Genomic DNA, 27,319 nt, shown 5'->3' with positions numbered 1-27,319 from the left:
AATAAATTATGTAAATTATGTAAATACATATATGTACGTGTGTGTATATCCACATGCACACACATTTATATATCAGTTCAGGCATATCAAAACTCTCCAGAGAAATCCAAATTCTTTTCCATAGCCTAGGAGGCTATAGGTAATCTTGGCAGAACCATTTTTCTCAGACATCTTCTCTTTCCACTGTCCCCTTGCTTCAACCCCTTGTTTAAACACACCATGTGTATCTGACCTCTGCCTTTGTTCCCCCCACTTAAAATGATCATCTCCCATCTTTGAGTGGCTCTATCCCTCATTTCATTCAGGTCTCAATTCAAAGATTCCCACAGACAGGTCTTCCCTGATCACTACAATGGCATCCTCCCTCCTTCATTCCCTGTGAATTTTCTTTCCAGCACATACCATCAGTGGACATACACCTGTCACATGTATGGTCTGTCTCCCTCTAGAATGTAGGATCCATCAGAACAGGGAATATAGCAGTTTTGTTTCTGTACCCCCACACCTAAGAACAGCACTTAGCATGTAGAAGACCCACTGTATTTGCTGACTGAATAAACCAATGGGGAATAGAGGGTAAGTTATGGTAATAATGACCAAACTAAACGGGGCGCCTGGGTGGCTCAGTTAAGCGACCGACTTCGGCTCAAGTCATGATCTCAGTCCGTGGATTTGAGCCCTGTGTCAGGCTTTGTGCTGTCAGTTCAGAGCCTGGAGCCTGCTTCAGATTCCGTGTCTCCCTCTCTCTCTGCGCCTCCCCCACTCATGCTCTCTCTCTCAAAAAATGAATAAATGTTGGGGCGCCTGGGTGGCTCAGTCGGTTAAGCGGCCGACTTCAGCTCAGGTCATGATCTCACGGTCCGTGAGTTCGAGCCCCACGTCGGGCTCTGTGCTGACAGCTCAGAGCCTGGAGCCTGTTTTGGATTCTGTGTCTCCCTCTCTCTGACCCTCCCCCGTTCATGCTGTCTCTCTCTGTCTCAAAAATAAATGAATGTTAAAAAAAAAAATTAAAAAAATTAAAAAATTTTAAAAATGAATAAATGTTAAAAAAAAATTTTTTAAATAATAATAATGACCAAACTAAATTCCCCCAAATGTGCCCTTCAACCAAATTATAGAAGTGGTCAATCCAACACATCTGTCACACTCTAATGCCAAGTTGCAGTTTAGTCCAAACAAGTAGCTTCAAAATTTGTTGATGTGGATGCTCTACCATGTCACATACTGACTAAGTGCTGGCAATAGTGAGGGGTTTTCCTCCGTCCCTGCCTTCAAAGATCTCCTGGTCTCACACGAAAGCTATGGATAATTATAGTAAGTGTTGTGAACATAGGTGAGGGCAGGAACAACCAACGTGGGAGGCCAGAAACCGCCCAAAGTGAGTGTGCCACATATTCTGTGCACAAGTCCACACAGCCCATAGGAAACAGGGACAAGCAATTACTCCCACTCTTACCACGCAACCAACCAGAGGACTCCACTGCTTTTTCTTTTTTTTTTTTTTTTTTTTTTATTTTTGGGACAGAGAGAGACATAGCATGAACGGGGGAGGGGCAGAGAGAGAGGGAGACACAGAATCGGAAACAGGCTCCAGGCTCCGAGCCATCGGCCCAGAGCCTGACGCGGGGCTCGAACTCACGGACCGCGAGATCGTGACCTGGCTGAAGTCGGACGCTTAACCGACTGCGCCACCCAGGCGCCCCTCCACTGCTTTTTCTAACTGCCAGGCAATCTCTTCCCATGTTGGCATTCTTCCCTTGACAACTGCTTCAGTATTTTTCACAAATCCAGCTGGAATTGTTAACTGACGTGCATGCATACACACAGAGGTTTCATGAAACTTTGTGTTCTCAGGTAATCAAACACTACAGCCTTTGGCTTAAGATGCATTTCCATCTCTGGTCCCATATGCCCCATCATGGGTTGTTCCAAGCACTGATCAAACCTCAGGACAAGGGATCTGCCTCAAAATATCCCACCCGCCAAAGCTTCAAGTAGCTTTTAGCACACAATGTTCCCAACCCAACAGGTTTTTATTGCTTGTTTACAAAGTTAACAAACCCTAACCTACAGCTTCTTATATAGCAAGTGGAATCAACAGCTGCTAATTTGGGATTTTTGTTTCTCCTAGATTTGATTTGGTTTAACTTCTTTGCTGAGTTTAAGAAATATCTGAAAAGATTTGCACATATAAAGTACTCTGCAACCTCAATCACTCCTTTTTAATTTTTTTTTTTTTCAACATTTTTTATTTATTTTTGGGACAGAGAGAGACAGAGCATGAACGGGGGAGGGGCAGAGAGAGAGGGAGACACAGAATCGGAAACAGGCTCCAGGCTCCGAGCCGTCAGCCCAGAGCCTGACGCGGGGCTCGAACTCACGGACCGCGAGATCGTGACCTGGCTGAAGTCGGACGCTTAACCGACTGCGCCACCCAGGCGCCCCAAGAAATATCTGAAAAGATTTGCACATATAAAGTACTCTGCAACCTCAATCACTCCTTATGGTAACACAAACCTTTCAAAAGGTGTCCTCCTTCCCCCAGGAACTAATTTTGGCTATTTCTGTTCAGCGAGAGAAAAGGACATTTGCTAGAAAGAGAACAGCTGTATGGTCCCAGTAAATATTTACTCTATAAATTGAACTTCTGTTTATCTGTGTAATCCAGGTTATTCTCTCCTTATTTCTTTCAAAAGTGAAAGGTACCAACGTTAGGAATCTGGGTGTAGTTGGGGGGGGGGGGGGGAAGCAAGTGAAGGGATGGAGAAAATAACTGCATATAATCTATCTCTGCCCTGACATGCCCTCCCTGATGCACAAGTCCACATCCTCAGTACTGTCAGTTTTCAGAGCTTTTTGGCTTATCTGATTCCACAATCTCACCAATACAAACCTCTTTCCCAGAATCAAGAAATTACTTAAAATGTAATCTTGGTTTTCTGAAATTTGATTCCTTAGATCAAAACCTGAATCTGAAGTCTTTGTTCAGCAGCATCTTCTTAATGTTGCCATAAATGCAGCTTTTATCTTCCGTTCCAGTCTCATTTTGGAGGAAGTGTTCCACATGGCTTGTGCTGGGGTAAAGGAGCTTCGGGCAGCTACTAAAGCACCCTGGAGTTTACCTCCTGAGTATTGCCACCTCTTTCCTTATCCTGCATGGGTGCCCCCACCCACTCAAAGCTCTGGTGCCTCAAATCCGGTAGCCACACATCCTGTAAGTACTTCCTTAATATGGAGAAGTCTTGGGATTCATTTTACAACTACCCAGTTGGACAAAGCACACCCTTGGAATCAATGTTCTCTCTGGGCTTTCACATCTATGGCCATCTCAGCCCCAATCACCTGCCTGGTCTTTGACTAACCTCCTACTCTCCTATCCCATTTCTCCTTTTTCTTGTTACTTTGGTGACCCCCTGGTTCCAGCCACATTTAATCTATTTCCCCTGGCCAGCTGGGACTGAGTCATGGCCTCACTGCCACATTCAGCACGTGCTTCCTCAGGACCTGACCACCAGCAGCTGCCTTGCCACGTGGCCCTGGCCACCAACTTCACTGTGTTTCCTGGCTTTCTCTGCCAACCTCTGCCCTCTGCAGTGCCACAGTGATTTAGCAAACTGTAGTAGGAGCCTAGAGCCCCACCTGCAGGGGTGGGAGAACACTCATTCTGTGACAAAGAAAGCCTTATTCTGGCACCTCAAACATGGTAGGACTAATCCCTCAGGCCCCTCTGAGTACACAGCCAGTGGGACCTCTTAGTGGGAGACAGAGGTCGCCATGCCCCTATCTCCCTAGCAGTAAACAAGGACAGAAAGGAAGGCCCTCCTGGATGAGGATCACCCATTCTTTATTGACAAATCTGCTTTTAGGGCTCTGGGAAAATCAATGCATAGAATTCCTCAGCCAGTTGAAGGTGATGGCAGTCACCATATCCCTTTAATCATATTCATTTCATTTTTATCAAAAATATTTATCTGTGCATTGCACAGAGATTACAATACACATCAAGTTAAAAAGGCCTATTATACAGAATGCTCCCTCCTAGGAACATGTGATCACAAGCTGAGAGCACGAAGAGAAACTGATGAAAGGAAACCACGTACAAATGATGGACCTGGGAGAAAGACTCCTAGGGCTGGAAACCTGATTCCACCACTAATAGTCTGTAAAACCTCAGTAAGTGTTTTTACCTCTTTATGCCTCAATCTCCACACCTGTAGAATGGGCCTAACAGAATGTCTCTCATAGGGTTTTGATAATGAAGCAGGTCAATACCCTGTAAAACCACTGAATTAACAGCTAAGAGACCAAACAAAAACTATTGTCAGGCACTGAGAATTAAGAGAAGAGGGTTTTAGACAAGGCTTTGTGTTTTTGAGGCCTCTGGAGTAGATTGAAATGGTTGCAAAAAAAAAAAAAAAAAAAAAAAGTTGCAAATTCTTTGTTATATACGCCTTGGAGAGGTAGAGTCTATTTCTTCACAGCTTTCAATCTGGGCTAAGCATATAGCTGTTTTTGACCAACAGATGCACAGAAATGACTCTGTGCCAGTTTCAATCCTACATTTTAAAAGAACTGCCTGGGAATGCAAGCTGGTGCAGCTACTCTGGAAAACAGTATGGAAGTTCCTCAAAAAACTAAAAATAGAACTACCCTACGACCCAGCAATTGCACTACTAGGCATTTATCCACGAGATACAGGTGTGCTGTTTCGAAGGGACACATGCACCCCCATGTTTATAGCAGCACTATCAACAATAGCCAAAGTATGGAAAGAGCCCAAATGTCCCTTGATGAATGAATGGATAAAGAAAATATGGTGTGTGTGTATATATATATATATATATATATATATATGTATGTATATGAATATATATGTGTATATATACACACACACACAATGGAGTATGACTCGGCAATCAAAAAGAATGAAATCTTGCCATTTGCAACTATGTGGATGGAACTGAGGGCATTATGCTAAGTGAAATTAGTCAGAGAAAGACAAAAATCATATGACTTCACTCATATGAGGACTTTAAGAGACAAGACAGATGAACATAAGGGAAGGGAAACAAAAATAATATAAAAACAGGGAGGGGGACAAAACAGAAGAGACTCATAAATATGGAGAACAAACTGATGGTTACTGGAGGGGTTGTGGGAGGGGGGATGGGCTAAATGGGTAAGGGGCACTAAGGAATCTACTCCTGAAATCATTGTTGCACTATATGCTAATTTGGATGTAAATTTAAAAACATAAAAAATAACATTAAAAAAAATAAAATAAAAGAACTGCCAGGGGTGCCTGGGTGGCTCAGTCGGTTGAGCATCCGTCCGACTTCGCTCAGGTCATGATCTCACAGCTCTTGAGTTTGAGCCCTGCGTCGGGCTCTGTGCTGACAGCTCAGAGCCTGGAACCTGCTTCGGATTCTGTGTCTCCCTCTCTCTCTGCCCCTAACTGACTCACATTCTGTCTCTGTGTCTCTCAAAAATAAACAAACACTAAAAAAATTAAAAAAAAAAAAAAAAAAAAAAGAACTGCCAGCCTCCACCTCTCCTCTCTTGGAACCGAGCTGCCATGTTGAGAGGAAACTCAAACAGTATAGGGGTACACCCACATGGAAGAGAGGAAGAGAATAGGGGTGATCTCCCATCCACAGCCAGCACCAGTTTGCCAGCCATGTGATTAAGCCATCTTGGAAGTGGATCGTCTGGGTCCAGTCAGACACAAGCCTTCCCTCCATGAGCTGTTCCCAAAATTTCAAAATCATGCACAAATAAGATTTTTTTAAAGTCTCTTAATTTGGGGGGCAGTTTGTTACACAGCCATATATAGTCTCACACACACACACACACACACACACACGCCTCAGACCAAGCACTTAAAGCAGTTCTTCAAATTCCATATGTATAAAAAGGGAAAGGGAGGGGCCCCTGGGTGGCTCAGTCAGTTAAGTGACCAACATTGGCTCAGGTCACAATCTAATGGTTTGAAAGTTCGAGTCCCCCATAGGGCTCTCTGCTGTCAATGCAGAGCCCACTTTGGATCCTGTCAGCCTCTCTCTCTGCCCCTACCCCACTCACGCTCTCACAAGCTCTTGCTCTCAAAAATAAATTAAAACAAAACAAAACAAAACAAAAACAACCATTTGCAACTAAGTGGATGGAACTGGAGGGTATTATGCTAAGCAAAATTAGTCAGAGAAGGACAAATATCATAGGACTCCATTCATATGAGGACTTTAAGAGACAAGACAGATGACCATAAGGGAAGGGAAACAAAAATAATATAAAAACAGGGAGGGGAGAAAACAGAAGAGACTCTTAAATATGGAGAACAAACAGGGTTACCGGAGGGGTTGTGGGAGGGGGGATGGGCTAAATGGATAAGGGGCATTAAGGAATCTGCTCCTGAAATCGTTGTTGCACTATATGCTAACTAATTTGGATGTAAATTTTTTTTTTTAAGTTTAAATTAAAAAAAAAAAATGGAAAGGGAGAGGCAAGGTGTTCATTCATTCAAATGTGTGTAGAACACCTACTGTGTGCCAGACTCTATGACAGGTCTTCACACTGTTCTTCTGGTGCTGATGGTCTATGGCTGGGAGAGACATTAAACAACTCGTTACAGCGAAGTTGATTCTATAAAGACAAAGGAGTATAAAGGGGTATGGGAATACTAGGTGATCTCACAGGCCCCTCCAACTCTGATATTTTATAACTGGCTGACAAAGCCTACATCTATCTGTTAGATGGCCCCTGAGAGACAGTCATACAGGATTATCCATGTAGAGAACAACTTTCTCCTATACAAATCCACTTCTTAATTAGAGTATCAACAAAGATGTGGAGTTTCCATAGCTACCCAACAAGTAAATGGTGAAAGCACACGAAGAGTTGCCTCTATAGACTGTGTTCTGCAGTGGAATCATGTCATGAAAGCAGCTTTGAATAAAGGGATAAGGAAAGAGTAAGGGAAGTAGGATTTCCAGGGGCAACTAAGGTAAACATTGTTTAATGTTTAAAAGGCAAAAAATATGTAAGTTGATTGCTTCAGACAAATTCTTGAGTATTTTTTTTTATTCCCCAGGGGTTTTAATGATCACCAGGAAAGAACCCTTAAAGATAAATTTTTATTTTGCTGCATAAATAAGTAGCTTTCTACCAGACAAGCAGATCCAGTAGACAGCTCTCCTGTAAAGATTTAGTGAATTCAGGGGCGCCTGGGTGGCGCAGTCGGTTAAGCGTCCGACTTCAGCCAGGTCACGATCTTGCGGTCCGTGAGTTCGAGCCCCGCGTCGGGCTCTGGGCTGATGGCTCAGAGCCTGGAGCCTGTTTCCGATTCTGTGTCTCCCTCTCTCTCTGCCCCTCCCCCGTTCATGCTATGTCTCTCTCTGTCCCAAAAATAAATAAAAAACGTTGAAAAAAAAAAATTAAAAAAAAAAAAAAAAGATTTAGTGAATTCAAATCATACCTTGCAAATACTGTGCCTTGAGACCTCCTTCTCCCCAAATCTGAACTATTCTAAGAACTAGGAAACGCGACCGTGGTAGTGCAGCAATGTCAAACTATATACAGGTCCCACAAGTTTCATCAAGACAAACATAACTGAGTGCAAACCAAAAATCCATGGCGAGGAGGAAGAATTAAGAGCCTTCCCTTGACGAGATTTGGGAGAATTTAATCCAGTGCTGCTGACTGTGTACTTGATTTTCTAAGGACTCTTGATTTGGCTGGTGTTGAAGTCCTTCCTTTTAACCTCACATTAGAAAAAGAAAAACATCCTTTGATTCTTTGATAGGGTCAGCTAAGAGCCAAGAAAAGAGAACAGCCAATTCCTGCCGCTCAGATTTTCCTTTCGCATTACTGTGGTTAATGCTAAGGATTAGTTTGCTCTAGTTAAAGTGTTCAGACTTGATATAAGCCATTTGTGGTCATGGATAAACACAAATGTTTTGAATGCCCACAGGTAAGGGTAATTTCACTATCTCCTAGAATCATCTCACAGGATCTTAAACAGCTATTGTTCCAGCTAAAGACACAAAAGGAACACATTCATGAATTTCCTGTTTTTCGACCTTAAAAGTTCTTACACATGCAAAACACCTCACGCCCAACACCCAGCTCTAGGTCAAGTAGCCCTCACACCCAAATCCCTCCTGCCTCTCTTGTATCCGAGCATTCCTGGAGTAATTGTAGGCAGAGGTCAGCACCTCAGCAGCTGACCAAAGCTCGCTGCTCTCACTGAAGGGACCAGCAGATTACACCTGGAAAACTGATGCAAGTCACTCCCGTTGTTGAAGATGTGATAGAGTCCACGCCAATATAACTGCCAAAGGGTCAGCAATTCCTGGGCCCACAGGGCCCCTGTACAAGGGGTCAGCTCACAAGTCCACGCCAACGAGAGAGGCCTCTTGTTTCTGACCCCCAGCATCCTGGGCTCTTTCAGGGTTTTTCCTGGCCCTGAAATGCCTGGTGAACAACAGGCTGAATCTGACCCCACGGTGACCTCCAGACAGCCTAGAGGCTCCTGGGCAATAAAGACGTGGTACTAAAGGGGTCCCTGAGGGGGTTTTATTAGCTCTGCTTCCAGGTGAGGAGGAGGAACCAACCATCAACAGGGGCTGGCAACTTTGCCGCCCAAGACGTTAAAGCAAAGCTAGCATTTAACAGAAAAATTACGTGAAAAGAAACAAACGCTCCTTTACACCAGAGACCTAGTTGTGAGAAATACAAATGAATTGTATTCAGAGATAGAGGTATTATAAAAAAGGTCAGGGGGGTGGGGGGGGGGGGTGATGAGCATTGAGGAGGGCACCTGTTGGGATGAGTACTGGGGGTTGTATGGAAACCAATTTGACAATAAATTTCATATTACAAAAAAAAAAAAAAAAAAAAAGTCAATCCTCCAACTATTGCCCGTGATAAACTGACCTGACATTTAGGGTCCACAAGTATGACCCGCACATACCCCCTTGCCTTACAAATTCTCTTACACATACCCTAATTGAAAACATGTCCAAAAACTAAAAAATAACTACCCTTACTGTCTATGGCAACTACCAGATCTGCAGGGAAACTGGGACAAGGGGAGACAGAGGGGCAACTAAATCACTGAACCTAGAAAGAAGACCTCAGAGAAGTTAAATGATCAGCAGATTTTCTCTCCCTTTTCTCAGTGTCTGCTCAAGGTTATGATTGGGCAGAAGCTTATTTCCTCAGGGACAAGTGGTCCATAATGCTCAAGTATTACCGCTCCAACTAACGCGGGGGCCACGAAGCACCCTCCACCCTTCCCTTTGGCCACAAGTTTTCTAAGGAGTATATCGGAGTGGATACAAGTAGGCAAGGAACCCCCCTAACTCTGGGTTCAACTAATGCCCTCCCCTGATCACCCCAACACCAGGAAAGTCCGTTAGGACCTCCTCTCTCTCTCTAGCCAGTATCCTAGCCACCTTCATCCTAAACCTGGAATTCATTCTGAAAACAAAAGGTAACAACAACACACTTCAGGTAAGGAGAATTAATGCTGCCACAAAGAAATAATGTGAAAGACCAGGGAAAGACTTTCTGCAGGACAAACACACCTTTAAGTTTTTGATTTTTAAGTGACCTTACAAGGTAAGTCACAGGTTCCTCCTTAAATAGGGTTTCTCCTGGATCCTTGGTCCTAGCAGGGCCCTACGTTCTATTTTTGATGTGAACTTCTCCCTGCTTGTAAAATTGGCAAAAATCACTTAGGTCTTCCTGCCTCTTCCCTTAACCTCTTGTTTTCAAGTTACGTCCTCCCCCTCTTAGCATCTCCTCACCTTGTAAACCACAAGGGAATCCACCAGGATTAGGAAATGCCTCTACCTCATTCACCAACACCTCCAAATGCTACTCTAAACCCTAGTAGGGACAACGCAGCAGCAACACACAGAGCACCAGGCAAGGGCCCAGGGCATTCACTGCTGGATACCAGCTGCAGACCCACTCAGGTTTCCCCGGTCTATGCCCCCCCCCCTTCCCCATCTCCAGCCCTCTCCCCACAGCCAGGGCTGCATCCTTTCATTTTTCCTTCATCCTCGGTAATCTGACATCACCTTCCGGCTGTTTTTACACTGGTCTCCTTTTCTTCCCCTTTCCTCTCTTCAGCCATACTCAAGAAGCACAGACTATTTATTCTACTTTTGCCCCATAAATAGCTCAGTGATGATGTTAGGAGGAAAACCCACAGCCACCAAGACTCCTGCTGTAGACATCGGTCACACAGAATCCTCCTCTCCGGTCTTTTGAGCATCCACTCAAAAGAATACTTTTTAGGTATTCAAAGCGGGGCGGGGTGGGGGGAGCGCTCAGGGGCATGGAGGGGGAAGAGGGGTTGTGCCCGAGGCATCCCTAAAGTCATCAAAAAAAAAAAAAAAAAGGTGGCTTTGAGCATCTCACCGCTGACATATTTGCATACCGTTTGATGTAGCTTTAATTTCAAAGAGAGTCTCAAACACTCAAGTGGGTATGTTACAGCGAGAGCCAGGAATTGCAAATGCGCTTGCCTCAAAGACTCAGGAGTCGAGTCCAGGGCAGGAAATAAAGTTCTAAGCGGCTTTGATGTGCTTCCTCCCCACTCCCCGCCCCAGCGTGGGTCATTCATCTCCGCCGACGAGAGACCACCTTGCCCGAACTTAACCAAACGCATTACACGTGGGAGCCAAGTGGTAGATTTAACAATCCAATGAGCTCCGCAGCCCCACCAAATTAGTTACCAACGGCTTCGGCTCAGCTTGGGATCCCCGACTGCTAAGAAAAGCAATGTTGAGCCTAAACTGGAGGAACCGGGGTAGGAAGGGACGGAGGACCCAGATCCGCGGAGAGCAGAAGGTCTTGGCGGCGCGGTGAGAGCTTGTTTCTTTTTTGAGCCACTGATTTCAGACTGAAATATCAAGCCAGTTCAGGTCATTTCCTGAGTAGCACTACAAGTTAAAACAAGATCCAAAAAATCTATTAATCTTTAATTGCGCTGCCTCCCGCCTGGGAGCACGAGGTGGGTAGGGCGCAAGGGTGTAGGGCTGGGGGCGATCGGGAGGGACCGGCCGTTTGTCGGAAACCAAATGCCTGAGAAGCCAGAGCTCGCGACCTCAGCTCTTCCTTACCTCACTCAGTTCCGCCGAGGAGTCGTTTCCATATTTCATGGCAACTCCAGAATTCATGACTGCACTTTTCAGAGCCGAGCTCCTCCTCCTCCTCCAGGTCTCGGAGCTTCTGAGTTGGGCTTACCAGGCTCGATAGCCACCGCTTGGTCCCTTCTGGCACATTTCAGTCTAGACAGCCATTTTCACCCAAGACAGTGGGGAAGCCCCAAGGAAGGATGCAAGCTCTCCTGGAAGGCACAGAGCTGGCTGGCGTTTCACGGACGAGCCATTGCTGCAGGAGGCTCGGCGGTGTGGCGCGCTCGCAGCTGCTGCAGCGGCCGAGCCGGCGCGGGGACCCGCCCGCGCGCTCCCACCGCTGGGTCCCGGGGCACTGCCACCCTCCGAGCCGCCGAGCCGCTCCTACGGGGCCTCGCCGCCCCCCATTACCAGGCTGGAGGGCACCTCCCAGTAGGATCCGGCACCCCGGAGGGCTTCAGCGAGCTCCCGAAGAAACCAGGGCGGCGGGGAGAGCGAGACCCGCGCCTCGGGCTCCAGGGAGGGAAAGAAAGCTACAGAAAGCCGGAGCGGGGCTGCACTTCACGCTGAAGTTTCCCTTTTGAATCGTCTGGAGTTGTAAGTGGTTTCTGATTGAACACAGCTGTCTAGCTGCTCGGTGCGCGGAGAAGGCGGGGCCAGAAAGAGAAAAGGGGCGGGGGGGGGGGAGGAGGCCGAGCAGAGGGGACCTTGCCGGGAGAGCAGGCATCCTTCCAGCTCTCTGCGATAGTAATTACAGGACCCAAGTCCAGGAGGAAGAGAAGAAACAGAAAAGGCCACCTGAGTATTTGTGCAGAAATTTTTTTTTTCAAAATTCCTCCTAGAAGCCCCTTTCCATGATCTAATAAGGTCAAGACAAATCTGACCACTGTACATCAGGCAGCGCTGTGCACTTCTCATGGCACATTAAGATTTTACAAGAGTGTAGGACGGTCATTTTCCCCTGATCTGTCTAAAGTCAACACCGAGGGTGTAAATTCACTGTGAAACTCCCTCTCTGTCGCTGGGGCAGATTACATTTTCTGCATGTCGATAATGAAGATGCCCCATTCCTTGAGAGGTATAAAATAGGCTTACATTTTCCATCCTCCCCAACGCTAGACTGTCCTTTTAAATGTTACATTCTCCATCCTCTTCAACCCCCATACCTTCCTTAAAAATCTCACTGCTCATCTGAGCAGAGCTAGGTCCGTATTTCTGGGGTTTGGAGTATGAATCAGAAAAGATTCAATGGACTGTTATATCCAGTAGACTGGTGGAATCAGAACTCCCCTCAGTTTTGAGTTTCCCTGAAGTTAAAGCATCTCTGTGTAGGGAGGTGACAGGGAAGGGATTTTTCTCCCCTTAAAGGTTAAAGTCCCTCTGAACTTGAAATACGCTGAAAAAATGTTCTGATCCTTCCAACAGTAGGTCTGCAGGATTGCTTAAGAGGCCGCATCAGTCTCTTTCTACACAATGGGAACAAAATGTCTCCATCTCCAGTGACAGACTTGGCATTTCCTAGAGCCTTCTATGAAAAAAGCCATTGTATTGTTAATTTCCAAGGTCTTTTTTTTTTTTTTCAACTCAAATAGGATGTTTATTTTGCTCTTTAAGAAGGAGCAAAGAGCTTGACCATTTGCATTTATCTTCTTACCCAGCTGCCTTCCTGGTGAGTTCATTCATTGCCTGATAGAGGCACTATTGGGATAAAAAAAAGTTTGCTGCTTTGGGGGAGCACTGGGTCCCAAGTTTCGGGGCACTGCCAGACTAGAGCACATTGGGAGAAGCTCTTCTGCATGGGGAGAGGCTAGGAAGCCACATTTATTTATCTTATTTACTCATTAAAACCTATTGAGAACTGGGGCGCCTGGCTGACTCAGTCAGTGGAGCATGTAACTCTTGATCTCCAGGTTGTAAGTTCAAGCCCTGTGTTGGGTGTAGACATTACTTAAAAATAAAATCTTTAAAAATCATTTTAAAAAAAAAACCCTATTGAGAACTGAATGTGTGTTTGAAGATGGAAATGGTGGTGAAAGACTATAAAAATATAAAGGAGACTCAAACACTAGCCCTGCCCATAAGGTGTTTATAGTGTCATAAAACATAAAGAACGTAACAGTTCTGGATAGAAAATGAAACTTACCATGAAAGCAACACAAATGAAGATCTAGTGCAGTTCAGGGGAGGAAATAGGATTTTGGCTGGACTGAGTTGGAGAACTGTGAAGGAATCTTAGGAGAGGCAGCATGTGAGTTGATCTCTGGAGGGCGGAGTCCAGCAAAGGTGGGGAGTAAGGTAAAGGTACCCCAGACAGAGGGACCATGTGAAAGAAAATATGGATGGAGGATGGAATGTGCCGGGCGTGTGACGGGAATGGCAGGTGTTCCATTTTGGAGTGGAACCTGGATTAGGTAAGTGAGTTACAGCCAGATCATGAACAGTTTTGAGTGACAGGCTAAAGGAATGGGACTATGATAGGCAATGGAGATCCACTAAGGGTTTCTGAGCACAGAAATAATAGGATCAGAGCTTTGCTTTGAGACATTCCAGTGGATTTGTACCACACTCGTGAGCAACTCACATGAATTCAAGTAGACTAGTGTTGAGTGTGATTCTGGTGTTTAAAGAAACATATTTTTCATACTAGATGGCCCCTAAAACCAAGCAGATGACTTCATCTGGTGTTCAACCAAAAGAAAATGATCTGTTCCAAGACTGAAGGAAAAATTGGCAGTGTTGAACTTATTAAGAAGCAGTATGACTGCAGATTCTACTTTATGGACAATATAAGGCATTTTCAAGAGGAAAGTTGAATATATGGAATTTTCTTCTTAAATAGTGACTTGAATACTTAACTACCACAGAAGATGCAACTCCATGACAATCTGGCAACAGTGAATGTAAGTTGAAAGTGGAACCTGAACATGCCAATGAGACTATCCCAGTAGGTCCAGCAAGAGACTACAAAGGCCTGAATTAAGTTGGAGCAATGGAAATGGATGGGAGGGGACAGATGGAAGAGATTCTATAGGAAGAGAGTAGACAGGGGCACCTGGGTGGCTCAGTCAGTTGAGCATCCAACTCTTGATTTCAGCTCAGGTCATGATCCCACAGTCATGGGATCAAGCCCCACATCAGGCTCCATGCTGATCATGTGGAGCCTGCTTTGGATTCTCTCTGCCCGCCCCCCCCCCCCCGCCCCGTCTCTGCCCATCCCCTGCTCATGCACACTTGCACATGCATTTACACGTGCTCTCTCTCAAAATAAATAAAACTTAAAACAAAAATTTTTTAAAGACTCTCTCTCTTTCTCCCTCTACCCGTCTCCCTTGCTCTATTCTCACTCTCTCTAAAAATAAAACAAATAGGCCTGTCTTTCCTGACAGCTCAGAGCCTGGAGCCTGTTTCGGATTCTGTCTCCCTCTCTCTCTGCCCCTCCCTCCCTCATGTTCTGTCTCCCTGTCTCTCAAAACTAAATAAACATTAAAAATGTTTTAATTAGGTAAATAAATAAGGAAGAAAGTAGACAGAGACTGTGGTGGAAGGAGGAGAACTTAAATGTGACTTGTAGATCTACAATGTGGCTGAGTGTGGTTTCAGGCAATGTCCTCAACAAAAATAGGGATTCCAAAGAAGGAATAGGTTAGGGAGGAAACTATGTTTGAGATATCATAAGTTTGAAGTGACAACTGGATATTCAAGGGGAGCTGTTCATCCAGAAGCTTGCAGGGGAGCTACAGGGATAAATCAGGGTTGAGATGGAGATAAAGGTTTGGGGTTACCCCTACTAAAACAATAAATAAAACCATGAAATCAAGTAAGGTTGCCAAGGAAGAAAAGACAGGGAAAAGAGGTCTGAGGACATTATCTTAAGGAAGGTCTTTTCATGGAAGGTAAAGAATAAAAGAGGAACTGGCAGGGAAGGCCAGTTAGCAGAACTAAGGAGATAACCAGGAACTCTGGTCTGGGAGTCTAAGGGAGATGTTGTCAAGGCAAGAGGGCAGTATCTATATTATAAGCTACAGAGAGAGCAGAAGCCTGAAAACTGATAAAGGAGCACTTCAAAGACATTAATGTCCATCGAAGAGAAATTTCTACAAAGCTAAGGAGATGGAATGCAGATTACCAGAGCGAATGAAAAGGACCTGTGATGAGTAACCGTGTACTACTCTTTCCATAAATTTGATGCTGACAGGAACTCGGCAGATGGCATAATTTCTTAGAGTAGGTAAGCAGTACTGAGTAGAGGATAGGAGGGGCATATGTGAAGTCTGGAGATACAGAGAGAGAAGGTGGATGGACCAAAGTTCCTAAGAAGGGAGGGAAGGACAGAGCCAAGGACCATGAGATTAGCTTTGGATAGGCTTGGGGAGGCAGAGGATTCTGATGCTTCTTCCCAGGAGAGCAGTAAGGGTTGAGAGACCTGGAGACTTTACAGACTAGTAGCGACAAGACTTCAGACATACATACTAACTAATAGCACTTATTGAACAGCCATCCAACTTCCCTCTGTGTGATTGTGGAGGGGGTAATGAAGACTAATAACTTGTAATTAAATTTTACTTTAAGGAAAGGAAGACCTGTCAATGCAAGAATAGAATAGTCGTGACCTTGACCTCTGAAATTGTTCAAGAACAGGGGAAGGCTGGGGGGACACACTGAAAGTCATTCGAATGTGGAGAATGGTTTCATGCAATGAGCTTTTCCCAATCTAAGATTCCATGAAATGAAGTGTTTTTTTGTTTTGTTTTGTTTTTTGCTATCATTTAAGCATTTTGTTATTTTTCTTAACCTGTTAGTCTAGTCAGAAATCAAGCTGGGAATCTCTACCATCAAGAAAGCTAAAGATAAGTGCTGTACACAAGATGTCAACTGGGTCAACATCCTAAGTACCTGAGAAATGCAAGGAGCAGCCCAGCATGTCATCTCAGCACACTGGAGGGGAATAAAGTCCCAAATGCATTTCCAGTATAATAAGAGAAAGGTCTCAAGGTTAGCACTCACCGTAGTTTACCAAGTATATAACTGAATGCCTACAAATCCTTCCACATTGTGGCCGCCTCAACGTGATACCTCTAGAAGAGCTTCTCCAAGTTCTGCTTCAGCAGAGAGTCGGCTCCAGTCAGAGGTGTGGGTAGGAGGTGGCAGAGGTGTTTATTAGCATCAGAGAGCAGGGCTGGGAGGAGCAGGAAAACCTGCTTTCTAATGGGGCAAGACCCTGAGTTCCCTTCCTTCCTGGGCCTTGTCTTCCCTAAAGGCTAATCTCTTCCCATCTGGTCTCTGGGACAAGAGGCAACCACAGCCCTGGGAAAGTTTCTGGGAAAGCAGAGGTTGCCATTTGCAGGAGTGGATGGGACTGTGTGCTGATCACACACTGTAGCCACACTGGCTTTCTGCTGTTGAGGGCAGTCTGACCCCTCTATGTATGGCTGCTGACCTTGGTGAGTTTCTATACAGTAGGGATAATATTTTGGGTCTTGTCTGTACTCTCTACTGGTAATGAATATCAGATGAATCAAAGAAACCTTAGGCAAAAATCTTGAACCTCCAGCATTAAGGAAATTGACTGAAACTTTGGGGCTGGCTAACCTGAGCCCTCTGTCTCTACCCCCCGGGTATCCAAACCACTCTTGCTTGCATAGCAGTCCTCTGTGCTGGGTCAGGCTTGTCCTCCTCCAGCCCACACAAGAACCCAAACTCCAAAACTGTCCCATGCCCCCTTGAGTCTCTCAACCCAAACACAACAGTTGATACCTCAGATTTTAAGAAGAAAGCAGTAGTTAGCTAATTCACACAAAGGTGAAAAATACCTCCTAATCTTCTCAACCAAGCCCAAATCATTTGCATTGGAGAAAGAGAATGCTTTTTAATGATGCTAAAAGGTGGGATTTCTTGAAAAAGAAAGTTACTTTTCAGGGGAAAGGGAGATTTCAGATCTGTGGGGATTCAGGAAGTCCCAAACCCCTAATTCCTTGAGGGTCATAAAAGTCAAACTATACACTCAAAAGAATTTCCTGCCCTAAATCTTTAAGCCTACCCCACTGTCCCACCCCCGTGAGTCCAGAAATGCTCTCCATAACCCAACTCCTATGGCCCCCCTGCTCAATCACCAAGCCAGCTTTTCTCTCAGGCACTGGGCCAGGCATGAGTCCCATGTTGGGAACCTCCAGACAGCTTTGATGGCCTGCCCCATCACAGACCTCATTTGCTCCAGGTGCCACAACATAAAGAATTCGGAGAGCATTGCACTGGACAGTCTTTGTCTTGGTCTCCGTGCCCTCAGAGAACAACATGAAAAAACTGGAAGAAATCCTATAATCACCTAGCTCCCCCCTGCATCCCACTTACCTAGATGACGATATGTAGAGTCAGCAAGTTTGTGGTGTTCATTCAAAAAAAGAAAAACATCCACTATGTGCCAGACATGGTGCTATGCCTTGGGATTTAGCAGTATATGGGGCAGAAAAAAATCCTTGCTTGGTGGAAAATGATTAATAAAGAATACAGCTTGTGATGGGTGTTATCAAGGAAATAAATAGGAGCTGTGATGATGGAGAGCAGGCCCATTAAATGAACCAATCAGAGATGGTCTCAATGAGGAGATGACATTTCAGCATGAAGGTCAAGAAGGAACCAACTAGGCAGAAAGCAGGAGAAGACCAAGCAGTGGGAGCAGCAAGTGCAAAAATTCAGGGGCAAGAAAGGACTTGACTTTTCCAATAAATTTCAATAAACTTCAAGTCTGTTATTTAATGTAATTTTAAATATTGAGAAAAAGTAGTGTGAAGGAACATGATGAAAAAGATGATGGAGGAAACAGACCATGCAGAGTATGTGTAGGCCATAGATTTCATTCTGTGTACATGAAGATGCCACAGGAAGACTAAGTGGGGCAGAGACATGTTCCAATTTACATTTTTAAAAGGTAAATCTATTCCTATACAAACTTTACCACTGGGCAACCTAAAAAATAGACAAAAGAAAGTTCTTGCTTTATAGAAGTATTCCTTTTTTTTAATGTTTTATTTTACTTATTTTGAGAGAGAGAGAGAGAGAGAGAGAGAGAACGTGTGTGCACACGTGATTGGGGTAGAGGGCAGAGAGACAAGAGAGAGAATCCCAAGCAGGCTCCATACTGTCAGAGCAGAGCCAAACATGGGGCTCGATCCCACGACCCTGGGATTATGACCTGAGCTGAAATCAAGAGTCGGACCCTTAGTCGACTAAGCCACCCAGGCGTCCCCTAGAAGTATTCCTGTGAATAAGTGAAGAATTGATTGAAATGGAATATCCCTATTTTACAACCACTAAAGAATTGATAGATTTAGGTATAAAGCACATCTACTAACATCACAAAACGACATAACACCACCACACACACGACTTCTGATGGAAGAATACACCTATGAAGACATCTCAGCAGTGTTTAACATGAGGAAACATGTTAAATTAACCACAGTACAATCAGTGAAATCCAGACTCTACAGGACAAACAATCTGGGTTCTTCAAATAAATTGCAAGGGGAAAAAGCACAAGTGAACGAGTAAAATATTAATGGAAGGGGAAACCTATAGACATATCAGCCAATTATAATGTGTGGTCCTCATTGGGATCTTGAGTCAAACAACCTGACTGTAAAAAATTAAGGTATTTATGAGACATTCAGAAATAATACTTTTCAGATATTTGATGATTTTAAAAGTTACTTTTTAGATGTGTTAATGGTCTTAAGGTTATCCTTAAAAAGAGTCGTTACCTTGTGTAGTTATATATTGAAATATTTAGGTGTGAAATGACACAATGTCTTGGATTTGTGTCAAAATACTAGAGGAAAAAAAAATACTAGAGGAGACAAGGATATAGATGGGGTTTTCAGTGAAACAGACTGACATGTCCTTTGGTTTTGGAGATTACTGGTGACCTTGAGAGAAGCAATTTCATTGAATGGTGGAGAGGGATAGAAACTAGATTTGTGTCGACTGAATAGTGACTAAGAAGGAAAATGTTGAGAGAGCACAGGGAGAGAACTTTTGACAAGCTTATTGCCCAAAGTCTCACTATTACTGAACTATCAGATGAGATCTTGAACCAAAATCCTAACTTCTACTTCTGAGTTTTTGTCTCCCTGCACGAGGCTCCTTCAGTCAAGTTATCCTGGAATCCGTTCTTGGCCGGGATTAGAAACTCTGAGTTGTTACCATGGTGGATCTCTCCCTAAACTGGTACTTGAAGTCTGTTTCGTCATGCTGGGTCCTCACCTTTTTGTTTATGAAATCAGTCACATTGTTTTTAGACCCAGTGACTTACTGCTGTGAAATAGATGGAATGCAGTAGATAATTTGGTTTGTCTGTGTTTAAAAATCTGCTAAGAAAAGAAATACTTGAAAACTATTTCCAGATTAAATCTCACACATAGAACACACAAACCCAGCCTTTTCCAATGGCAAATGCAACTCAAGAGAAGAAAGCACCCCTGTGGTGTTTGTCTGTCTCTTTAACTGCATTTATGGTCTGCCTCACACCCAGACTAGGCATTCAAATAACCCAGAATCATTTGGCATAGACACCCCTGACATTATTAGTGGGGAAATCCTAGCTGAGATTCACCGCCTTATGCAAGCATCATGTGATGCTTCAAAAACCTCTTTGCCATCTGATAAGATATTTTGGAGCCCAATAAGTATCTATGTCATCTTGCCTTAAATATTCAAAGTATCTTTCCAAATCTTTACTCATTTGTTGTCCAAATGTCTTTAAAATATATCAGGTTCTTCATAGAAAGGAAAATATAATCAGTGGAGATTAGGGATTTGGAAATCCAAGGGAGTTTACAAAGGCTGGAGGGAGGGGAGAGGCTAAATCTTCCCAGGAGTACTTGCATATGGTCAATCTCCTGGAGAGGAAAAGGAAAAAATATATATTAAATAGATGCATGAAAATAGATGTAGTAAAATTGGAGAGCATGCTGAAATTAAATGAATTCCAAATGCCTGCCACTGTTATTTGTAGGGCTCTTTGGGAGGCTAAAACAGCATTATTCCATTACTCTCTTTTAGCTAGAATATGCTACAGGAGTTGCCCAAAAGGAGTAGAGAAATAATTAATCTAATATGCCTCATAGACCTAATGACAAAAGAGGCAATTCACTTGGCATCATACCAAGCTGATGGGTGAAGAAGGAAGATCTCGGGCACAGGTGGGGAAAGTCATTCCCAGACTTTGAGTCCACAAGTGCCAATGGATGGGCTGCTATGGAAGAGATCTCCCACAGGGACAAGCCAAGGCATGAGGAGCAGGCTCCTGCCCAGCCCTCCCAGCCCTCCTCAGTTGTTCTACATGACTTGACACATGAGCTCAAACTCTCCCTTCCAAGCAAATGCTGTGTGATCGGCAACTCTAGCCTTGACCCTTGCTTGTGCTCCAGTTAATGTTTTTTCAGGTAACTACCAGACACTTTCATTAAGTCTTGCCATCACCACCATAAAGCCTGTCTAAAACTGGGCTTGTCATGTTCCACCAAAAACCAGCTTTAATTTCAGCTTGCAAATTTCTGTTAGTGGAATCAGAGTTTCCAGTCTAGAAACATTGGAGTCATTTTCAGCCCCCTCCTCCGTCATCTCCTCTGCCAGTCATTTAGGCCTTTCTCTCCACTTGGTCTCCATTTGTACTGTTAGCAGCATCTTCCAGGCCTTGTCTCTTTATATTTTAGTAACTATAACTTAGCAATATGACTCAACTCCAAATCATTCTGCATATTCTAGCCCAGCTATTTTTCTCCAAAATACAGCTTTCGATCATATCATTGCACAAGTAAATCTTTTTTTTAGATATTTTATATGCTTTGTTGAGATATAATCCACACAACATAAAATTCACTTTTTAATGTGTACATTTCAGTGATTCTCAGTATATTTGCAGAGTTGCACAACCATTACCACTATCTAATGGCTGTGTCAATATTAGAGAACAGAAGCAGTTTGGGTCCAGTTGGTAAATAACCATCTACCCAAATCAGAGGGTGCCCATTCCCTAACCAGTCACTGCCCAGGCTACCCCAATTCCTATCTCCAGAAACTCCCAGAACTTTCTATAGTTCAGCTGCCATCAGACTAACAGCTGGCACAATCAAGGACTCTTGGACCTTCCTCCATTACTGTGGCTACTCCCTGGTATCAAGTATTTCGTAAATCACCCCTGGAGAAAAGAGGTATTATTTCTTAAATGAAGACGGAATCAAAGAATGCATTTCTTTATTAAAGGTACACAGTTACGTGGTTCGGTTAAATCATCCTCATACTCGCACAGAATTTCCTTACAGCATGTGAACCCATCTTCCCCAGCACCTTTACCACTCTCCAAATATGAAACCCTTTTAAGGTTCCATATTCTTTACAATGCCAATCCATCTTTGCTTTCCAGCTCAAGTTCCTTTCTGTTTGTGTGCTCATACCCCCAGGATCTTTTTAGGTTTCATATTCCTGAATTAACCAAAATATTTGGCTTATTTTCCCAGTTATTAGGAACAAAGCCATTTGAATGCACCGTCAGCCTCCTCTTTGCCCTTCAGAGTCTGTTTTGTAAAAGTCCATGGCATATGAGGAAGTATGCACAGGCCACTATCCAAACTAACAAAAGCTACCCTGTTTTTCCTTCATATCCCAAATATTAAGTTTTCACCCTCTTTCTTCATACAACTCATGTTTAAATCTTTTCATTTGAAATTATTTTTCAAACACCTTCCATTACTGGCAACAAGAGAGAGAAATGTATCTCATGAGAAATAAAAGCTAGCCCCAAGATGCAAACAGCTGTCATTTGGGCGAATTTGGAAATTTGAAGAACAAGAAATTGAAAACAATTTTGAACTAATTTCTTTTACTTTTCTTAAGGCAGGAACCTCCTCAAAAGTGAACATTCCTCCAGATTTTTGAGACAACAGTGTCAGATTGATGCCTTTTCAGATGTAGCCTTGCCTTCATTCAAGAAATATTTATCAACTACTATGTGCCAAGGATCTTGTTAGGGACTAGGGATGTAATGATGAATAAAAAGAGATACCATCATTGCCTTCCACTGATCCTAGAATCATATTGTGGGAGGACACCAAGATGCCCCAACCTTCACAACTCCTTGTCAACATGTCCTTGTCTGTAACTTTGCAGTGCCCTCCCACTCTGATTCTGGACTTGTCCGTGTGACTTACTTTGGTCAGTAGAATGAGCCAGAGGTAATGGTGTACCTGTGCTGCCTCAAGAGCCTTTCATGTGTCCTCCTGAACATCTGCCACTAACATGAGAGCGTGCCTGGGCCATTCTAGAGGATGAGAGACACAGGGAGCCGATGCCCCAGTCTTCAATCAGCAGTCAGCCAGCTCATCCTCAGATATATGGGTTATCCCAGCCTCTCCAACCAAGATCAACAGTTGCCCTGCCAACCTGCAGCTGACCCCAAATACATGAGCCATAAACACTTACTGTTAAGTGCTACTGAGATTTTGTGGTGTTTTATCACACAGCATATGTGGCAACAGATTACTGCTACATTACTTAACCATAAAAAGGAAACACAAAATTAGAAGCTGCAGTGTGTACTCTGAAGGGCAGGAGTATAGAAACACAAGAGTACATGAAAGCTACATCTAGCCTACAACAGTGGAGAGGGGAAGGTCAAAGAACACTTCTGTAAGGAAGAGATGTGTGGGCTAAGATCTAAAGGGTGTACAGAAGTTAACTAGGTAAAAAACGGGAGAAAGAGTTATTTAGGTCACTGGAACAGCATGTGCAAAGGCTTTGTAGGGAAGGAATACAGGCAGTGAGTTACTAATAAGAAGGCCAGCAGGGGCGCCTAGGTGGCTCAGTCGGTTAAGTGTCTGACTTTGGCTCAGGTGAGTTAGAACCTGTGCTGACAGCTCAGAGCTTGGAGCCTGCTTCAGATCCTGTGTCTCCCTCTCTCTCTGCCCCTCCCCTGCTCACACTTTGTCTCTCTCTCAAAAATAAATAAACATTAAAAAAATAATAATTAAAAAAAAGAAGGCCAGTGTTGGGGTGCCTGGGTGGCTCAGTCAATTAAGCATCCGACTCTTGATTTCAGCTCAGGTCATGATCTCACAGTTTATGGGACTGAGCCCGAGTTGGGCTCTCAGCTAACAGCATCATGCCTGATTGGGATTCTCTCTCTCCCTCCTCTCTGCCTCTCCCCCACTCATTCTCTCTCTTTCTCTCTCTCTCACAATAATTAAAAATGAAAAATAAAAGCATAGAGAAGGAACATCAAAGTCTGTGAGGGCCAAATTACACACTGGAAGAAAAATGGGTTTGAGGAAATTAGAGCTCCTATTCTGGTGTAAGAGTTTTTGTCCTATCTGACCCCGGTGAGTGAGTGTGCAGCTGGGCTGGAGACGTAGGAGAAATAGGCAAATAACAGGAATGTCCCAGGGCACCTTCCTCTGTGGAAGTGCATCTCCCAATCCAGAAGTCACAGGTTGGTATCAGCACTCAGCTATTTTCTTAGGTTCCTGTTGTTTTGGGGTGTTTTTCGTGCATCCTTTAGTGGAAATCATAGTCTGAGAAGATATCTGAATTCAAAATAGATATTGCACACTCTCTCAAAGCTCCTGGAGAGGCCCATATAAGAATCTGCCATTTTATAGGCAAAATGGTAGAGTAAAATCAAAAGGTCATAGGGCTTCACTTTGCCTTTAGTTGGCCTTTAAAAATGATAAGCAAACAAAAGCTCATTTTTCCAATTACAATATAGTTGGACTTGTGAGTCAAGGTTGGAGAACTGTAGCCCTCTGTTTTAGAGATTTTTATGGGGATGCTCTTTTCCTGCCAGTCCTGAGGTGTTTGTACTAGAAAGGGGGCACATGAGCACCATTGCTGCGGTCTCACCTGAGAGAGGTGTTTTGCTCAACTCCACATAGCATGCAGCCAGTGTGATATGGACCAAGAAAGAGTCTTGCTGGGCCCCTGAACCTTCCACATTTGGCTTCACTGGGTCACAAAGTTCATTTCGGCAGGTCAGCTGAGGTTCAGCAGGAACTTCTCATTTCTCGTCCAAGGATCTGGCTCATTCCGGGCCTTGGACTCTGGCCTCCGATTTGCATACTCTGTTTGCAGATTTAATCTGCCCGGGAGCTTTGTTCTCCTCAAGCAACAAGAAAGGATTTTTTTAACGAAATGCATTATAACCTCTATTTAGTATTCATGTTCTCCACAAATAAAGTTGGTGATTTTTTACTACTGGATGAGGTTCTTTTAAGGTGAGGATTAGAAGATGTTACACTTGATCTTAGCCAAAAGGCCGAGAAGCGATAGAAGATGTTAAATTATAAATCCCAAATTTAGTGCCGTGCTCTCATGCACATATCCTCATCCCTGCTAGGAAATCCCCAAATTCCTAACAACAGACACATCAGTGAGCTCTTCTTCAACAGTAGTTCCCAAAGCTCTGTCTCTTTTATTGGTAGAATTTGCATAGTCTCCATATACTGAGCACAGTCATTTATCTAGTGGGGGCTCAACAACTTACAGGTATTAGATTGAACCTGATGGGACTGACAATGTTCACAGAACATAAATGGTAAACAGCATGATTTTTAAACAGTTCAACTTAATACTAAGTTCTGTGGCACAAAGCCAGTTTAGAAAGTCTAGTTTGAATTGTTATGTAAATAATCTTAATAGCATCCAGAGAGGTCAAATGCTCTTCATTTGACTTTTTTTTTTTTTTTTTTAAATGACAGCAAAAGATTGGGATGAATGGATTATTTCTCCTTACAAAGTACCCAGACGCTGCTGGACACAAAGTAGACTCTCAAGAGATGTTTCTTTTAATAAGTAGGAGAATCTACTTCACATTAATCATATTCAAAATTGAAAGACTATTACAGATAACTCGAGAATATTGCTTAAAATCCTTTGTATTGCTAACTGAATTAAAATAACTATTACAAAGAATAAGAACAAGGGAAAAATAAATTTAAAGGCCACATCTGCTAGCAAAGCCAACTACCTATTCTTGACGGAAATGAATTCTCATAAGAGTTGCATGTTCTCCTAGAGCTCGTTAATATTTCTGTCATGATCCAGTAAGTTCTGGAGTGAGAGAAACTACATTTCACACAGCCCACGTGAGCCCTGGCACATCTAATCTGCAACCTCCACTTTTAAATTTTTTTTTTCAACGTTTTTAATTTATTTTTGGGACAGAGAGAGACAGAGCATGAACGGGGGAGGGGCAGAGAGAGAGGGAGACACAGAATCGGAAACAGGCTCCAGGCTCCGAGCCGTCAGCCCAGAGCCTGACGCGGGGCTCGAACTCACGGACCGCGAGATCGTGACCTGGCTGAAGTCGGACGCTTAACCGACTGCGCCACCCAGGCGCCCCTGCAACCTCCACTTTTAATTTACATCTGGAAAATGAATGAATGAGCCACTACAGGGACATTAAAGGCAGGGTCACACAAACACAGTGCATCATCTTATTACACCTGCTGCCCAGCTCTGCACAAATAAACTCCGTTTTATGTGCTGGCTTTGTATCTAAGAGGGGAAACCAAACTGCTCTCCCATCCTGGGGCAGACATACAAAATCCTTCAGCTAACACAACACTCAGCCCAACCCACTGACTTGGTCCTATGTATATCTGTATTTCTAAAACCAAATTTTCATTTTTATAACATTCCTTTATAACTTAAGCAAAGCAAAATGGAAACAACACTGGAACAGATGCAGAAGTCTAATAAGAACGTCTTCTCGGACAAAGCTATTTTAATGAAAGCGACACTCTGTGCAACCTCCCTGATTCCTTCTCGTGTTCAACCACCCAAATTAGATTCACTTCATTGGCTGTTTTCATCAGGTTTCACAACACTGGGGACTATCCAAAAGAAATAAAAGGTGAGCATTTTCCTTAAAGCAGGATGCTAGGTTTTGAACACAAACATTCACATTAAGTGAAGGAACTTGATTAAGCCCACAATTCAAGATGATGATGAACCAAATGCTGGAACTCAGCTGCCTGACACACTTTAGCATATGAATTAAATTTTCTGTTAGCTAACTCACTTAAAAAAAAAACCCAACAACTGTATTTAAACATCTCCCTTCAGGGAACTGGCCATATGTGGAATTAACAGACTCTTGGGTCCACATGGGACTTGGCTTGCAATTTCTGAGTTTGCTGGGAAAGCGAGTTTATTGCATTGTACTAAAATGGACACTGGGAGATTTATTTGAGCATATGACACTCTAATAGGGATGTCTACTTAATCAGATGTGCCATCACTCAAAAATATACAGGTGTACCGGCAGTTGTTTAATGAGTGATCACACCAAAAAGGGATGTAGATGGCCAGATGCTAAAGAAGGCACTTCAAATAAGGAGGCGAGTGCATGTGGTGATGATAGGGAAAGAGCTGTCATGATGTACGACATGGATCTTCCTAAGTACATTCACAACTCTGTAGCAAAATGTTTTCCATAAAAACTTCATTCCACAAATAGAATTAAAAAAATGGAATCGTAGCATATGGCCATGTAAATTGTACATGCAATCCACATGTCTTCAACAATGCCAGTGCCGATGGGCTCATGAAGATGCAAACGGGGAAGGGCATACTATGGAGCTGGCGACCTCACAATACCCAGATGTCCCAGAAATTCCAGAGCCATTTTGTGAATATCAAAAGGAAAAACCTGATCAGAATACAATTTCAGCTTTGATCTTTACAGTCTTACAGACTTCAGATGTTATACCGCTTAAATATCATCAGATGCATCAGGAGACTTAAGTGCTTTATAAATCATACAAGGACAAAAGGGAAGCAAATCAATTATGAAGAGGTGGAGGCCAGATGATTTCCAATTATTGATACCGCACTGTAGGGAGATGGCTCAAGATTGATCTGTGAAGGAAATCAGATATAAATGATGAAGTCCTGAAGAGTTTAGTTAGCTGGGGAGGGATTATGTTTTTAGTACATTCATTTTTTAAAGCACTAGACTACATACTTTACATAAATGGTAAGTTACTGCCATTTTGAGATGAAGATGACAAAAACTCAAAGATGAAATAATTTCTGCAAAATCACAAAGTTAGTAAGTACCCCAATAGATATGTGAACACAAGTATTTACAAGGCTGTCTTCCATGTATCACCTTTGTAACTTTT

The 27,319-nt window shown here is 43.5% G+C and overlaps 1 protein-coding gene, 1 long non-coding RNA gene and 1 pseudogene across 4 annotated transcripts in view; 1 reads left to right on the top strand and 2 right to left on the bottom strand.

Moving 5' to 3' along the window:
• Nucleotides 1-27,319, bottom strand: part of MCC (MCC regulator of WNT signaling pathway) — a 435,778-nt gene that overhangs the window by 264,287 nt on the left and 144,172 nt on the right. The window contains exon 1 of one of the 2 annotated variants that reach the window (XM_058724863.1): nucleotides 11,130-11,240. The exons of the other annotated variant lie outside the window; for it this stretch is intronic. Coding sequence (XP_058580846.1) covers nucleotides 11,130-11,186 — 57 coding nt within the window. The 5' untranslated portion in view covers nucleotides 11,187-11,240. Of the gene's footprint in view, nucleotides 1-11,129; nucleotides 11,241-27,319 lie in introns of those variants that run through there. 2 annotated transcript variants of the gene reach the window in all.
• Nucleotides 11,627-27,319, top strand: part of LOC131509318 (uncharacterized) — a 37,844-nt gene continuing 22,151 nt past the window's right edge. The window contains exons 1-3 of one of the 2 annotated variants that reach the window (XR_009260430.1): nucleotides 11,627-11,741; nucleotides 13,792-14,044; nucleotides 25,846-26,046. This is a non-coding gene — a long non-coding RNA (uncharacterized LOC131509318). Of the gene's footprint in view, nucleotides 11,742-13,791; nucleotides 14,045-22,307; nucleotides 22,619-25,845; nucleotides 26,047-27,319 lie in introns of those variants that run through there. The other variant, XR_009260434.1, reaches the window with a different exon arrangement.
• On the bottom strand, nucleotides 24,283-24,459 carry LOC131490146 (U2 spliceosomal RNA; annotated as a pseudogene).

Source organism: Neofelis nebulosa, chromosome 1, assembly GCF_028018385.1.
Source record: "Neofelis nebulosa isolate mNeoNeb1 chromosome 1, mNeoNeb1.pri, whole genome shotgun sequence".
Taxonomy (NCBI): Eukaryota; Metazoa; Chordata; class Mammalia; order Carnivora; family Felidae; genus Neofelis; species Neofelis nebulosa.
Note: the sequence above shows the minus strand (reverse complement) of the source record. Positions and strands in the feature narration are given on the sequence as shown.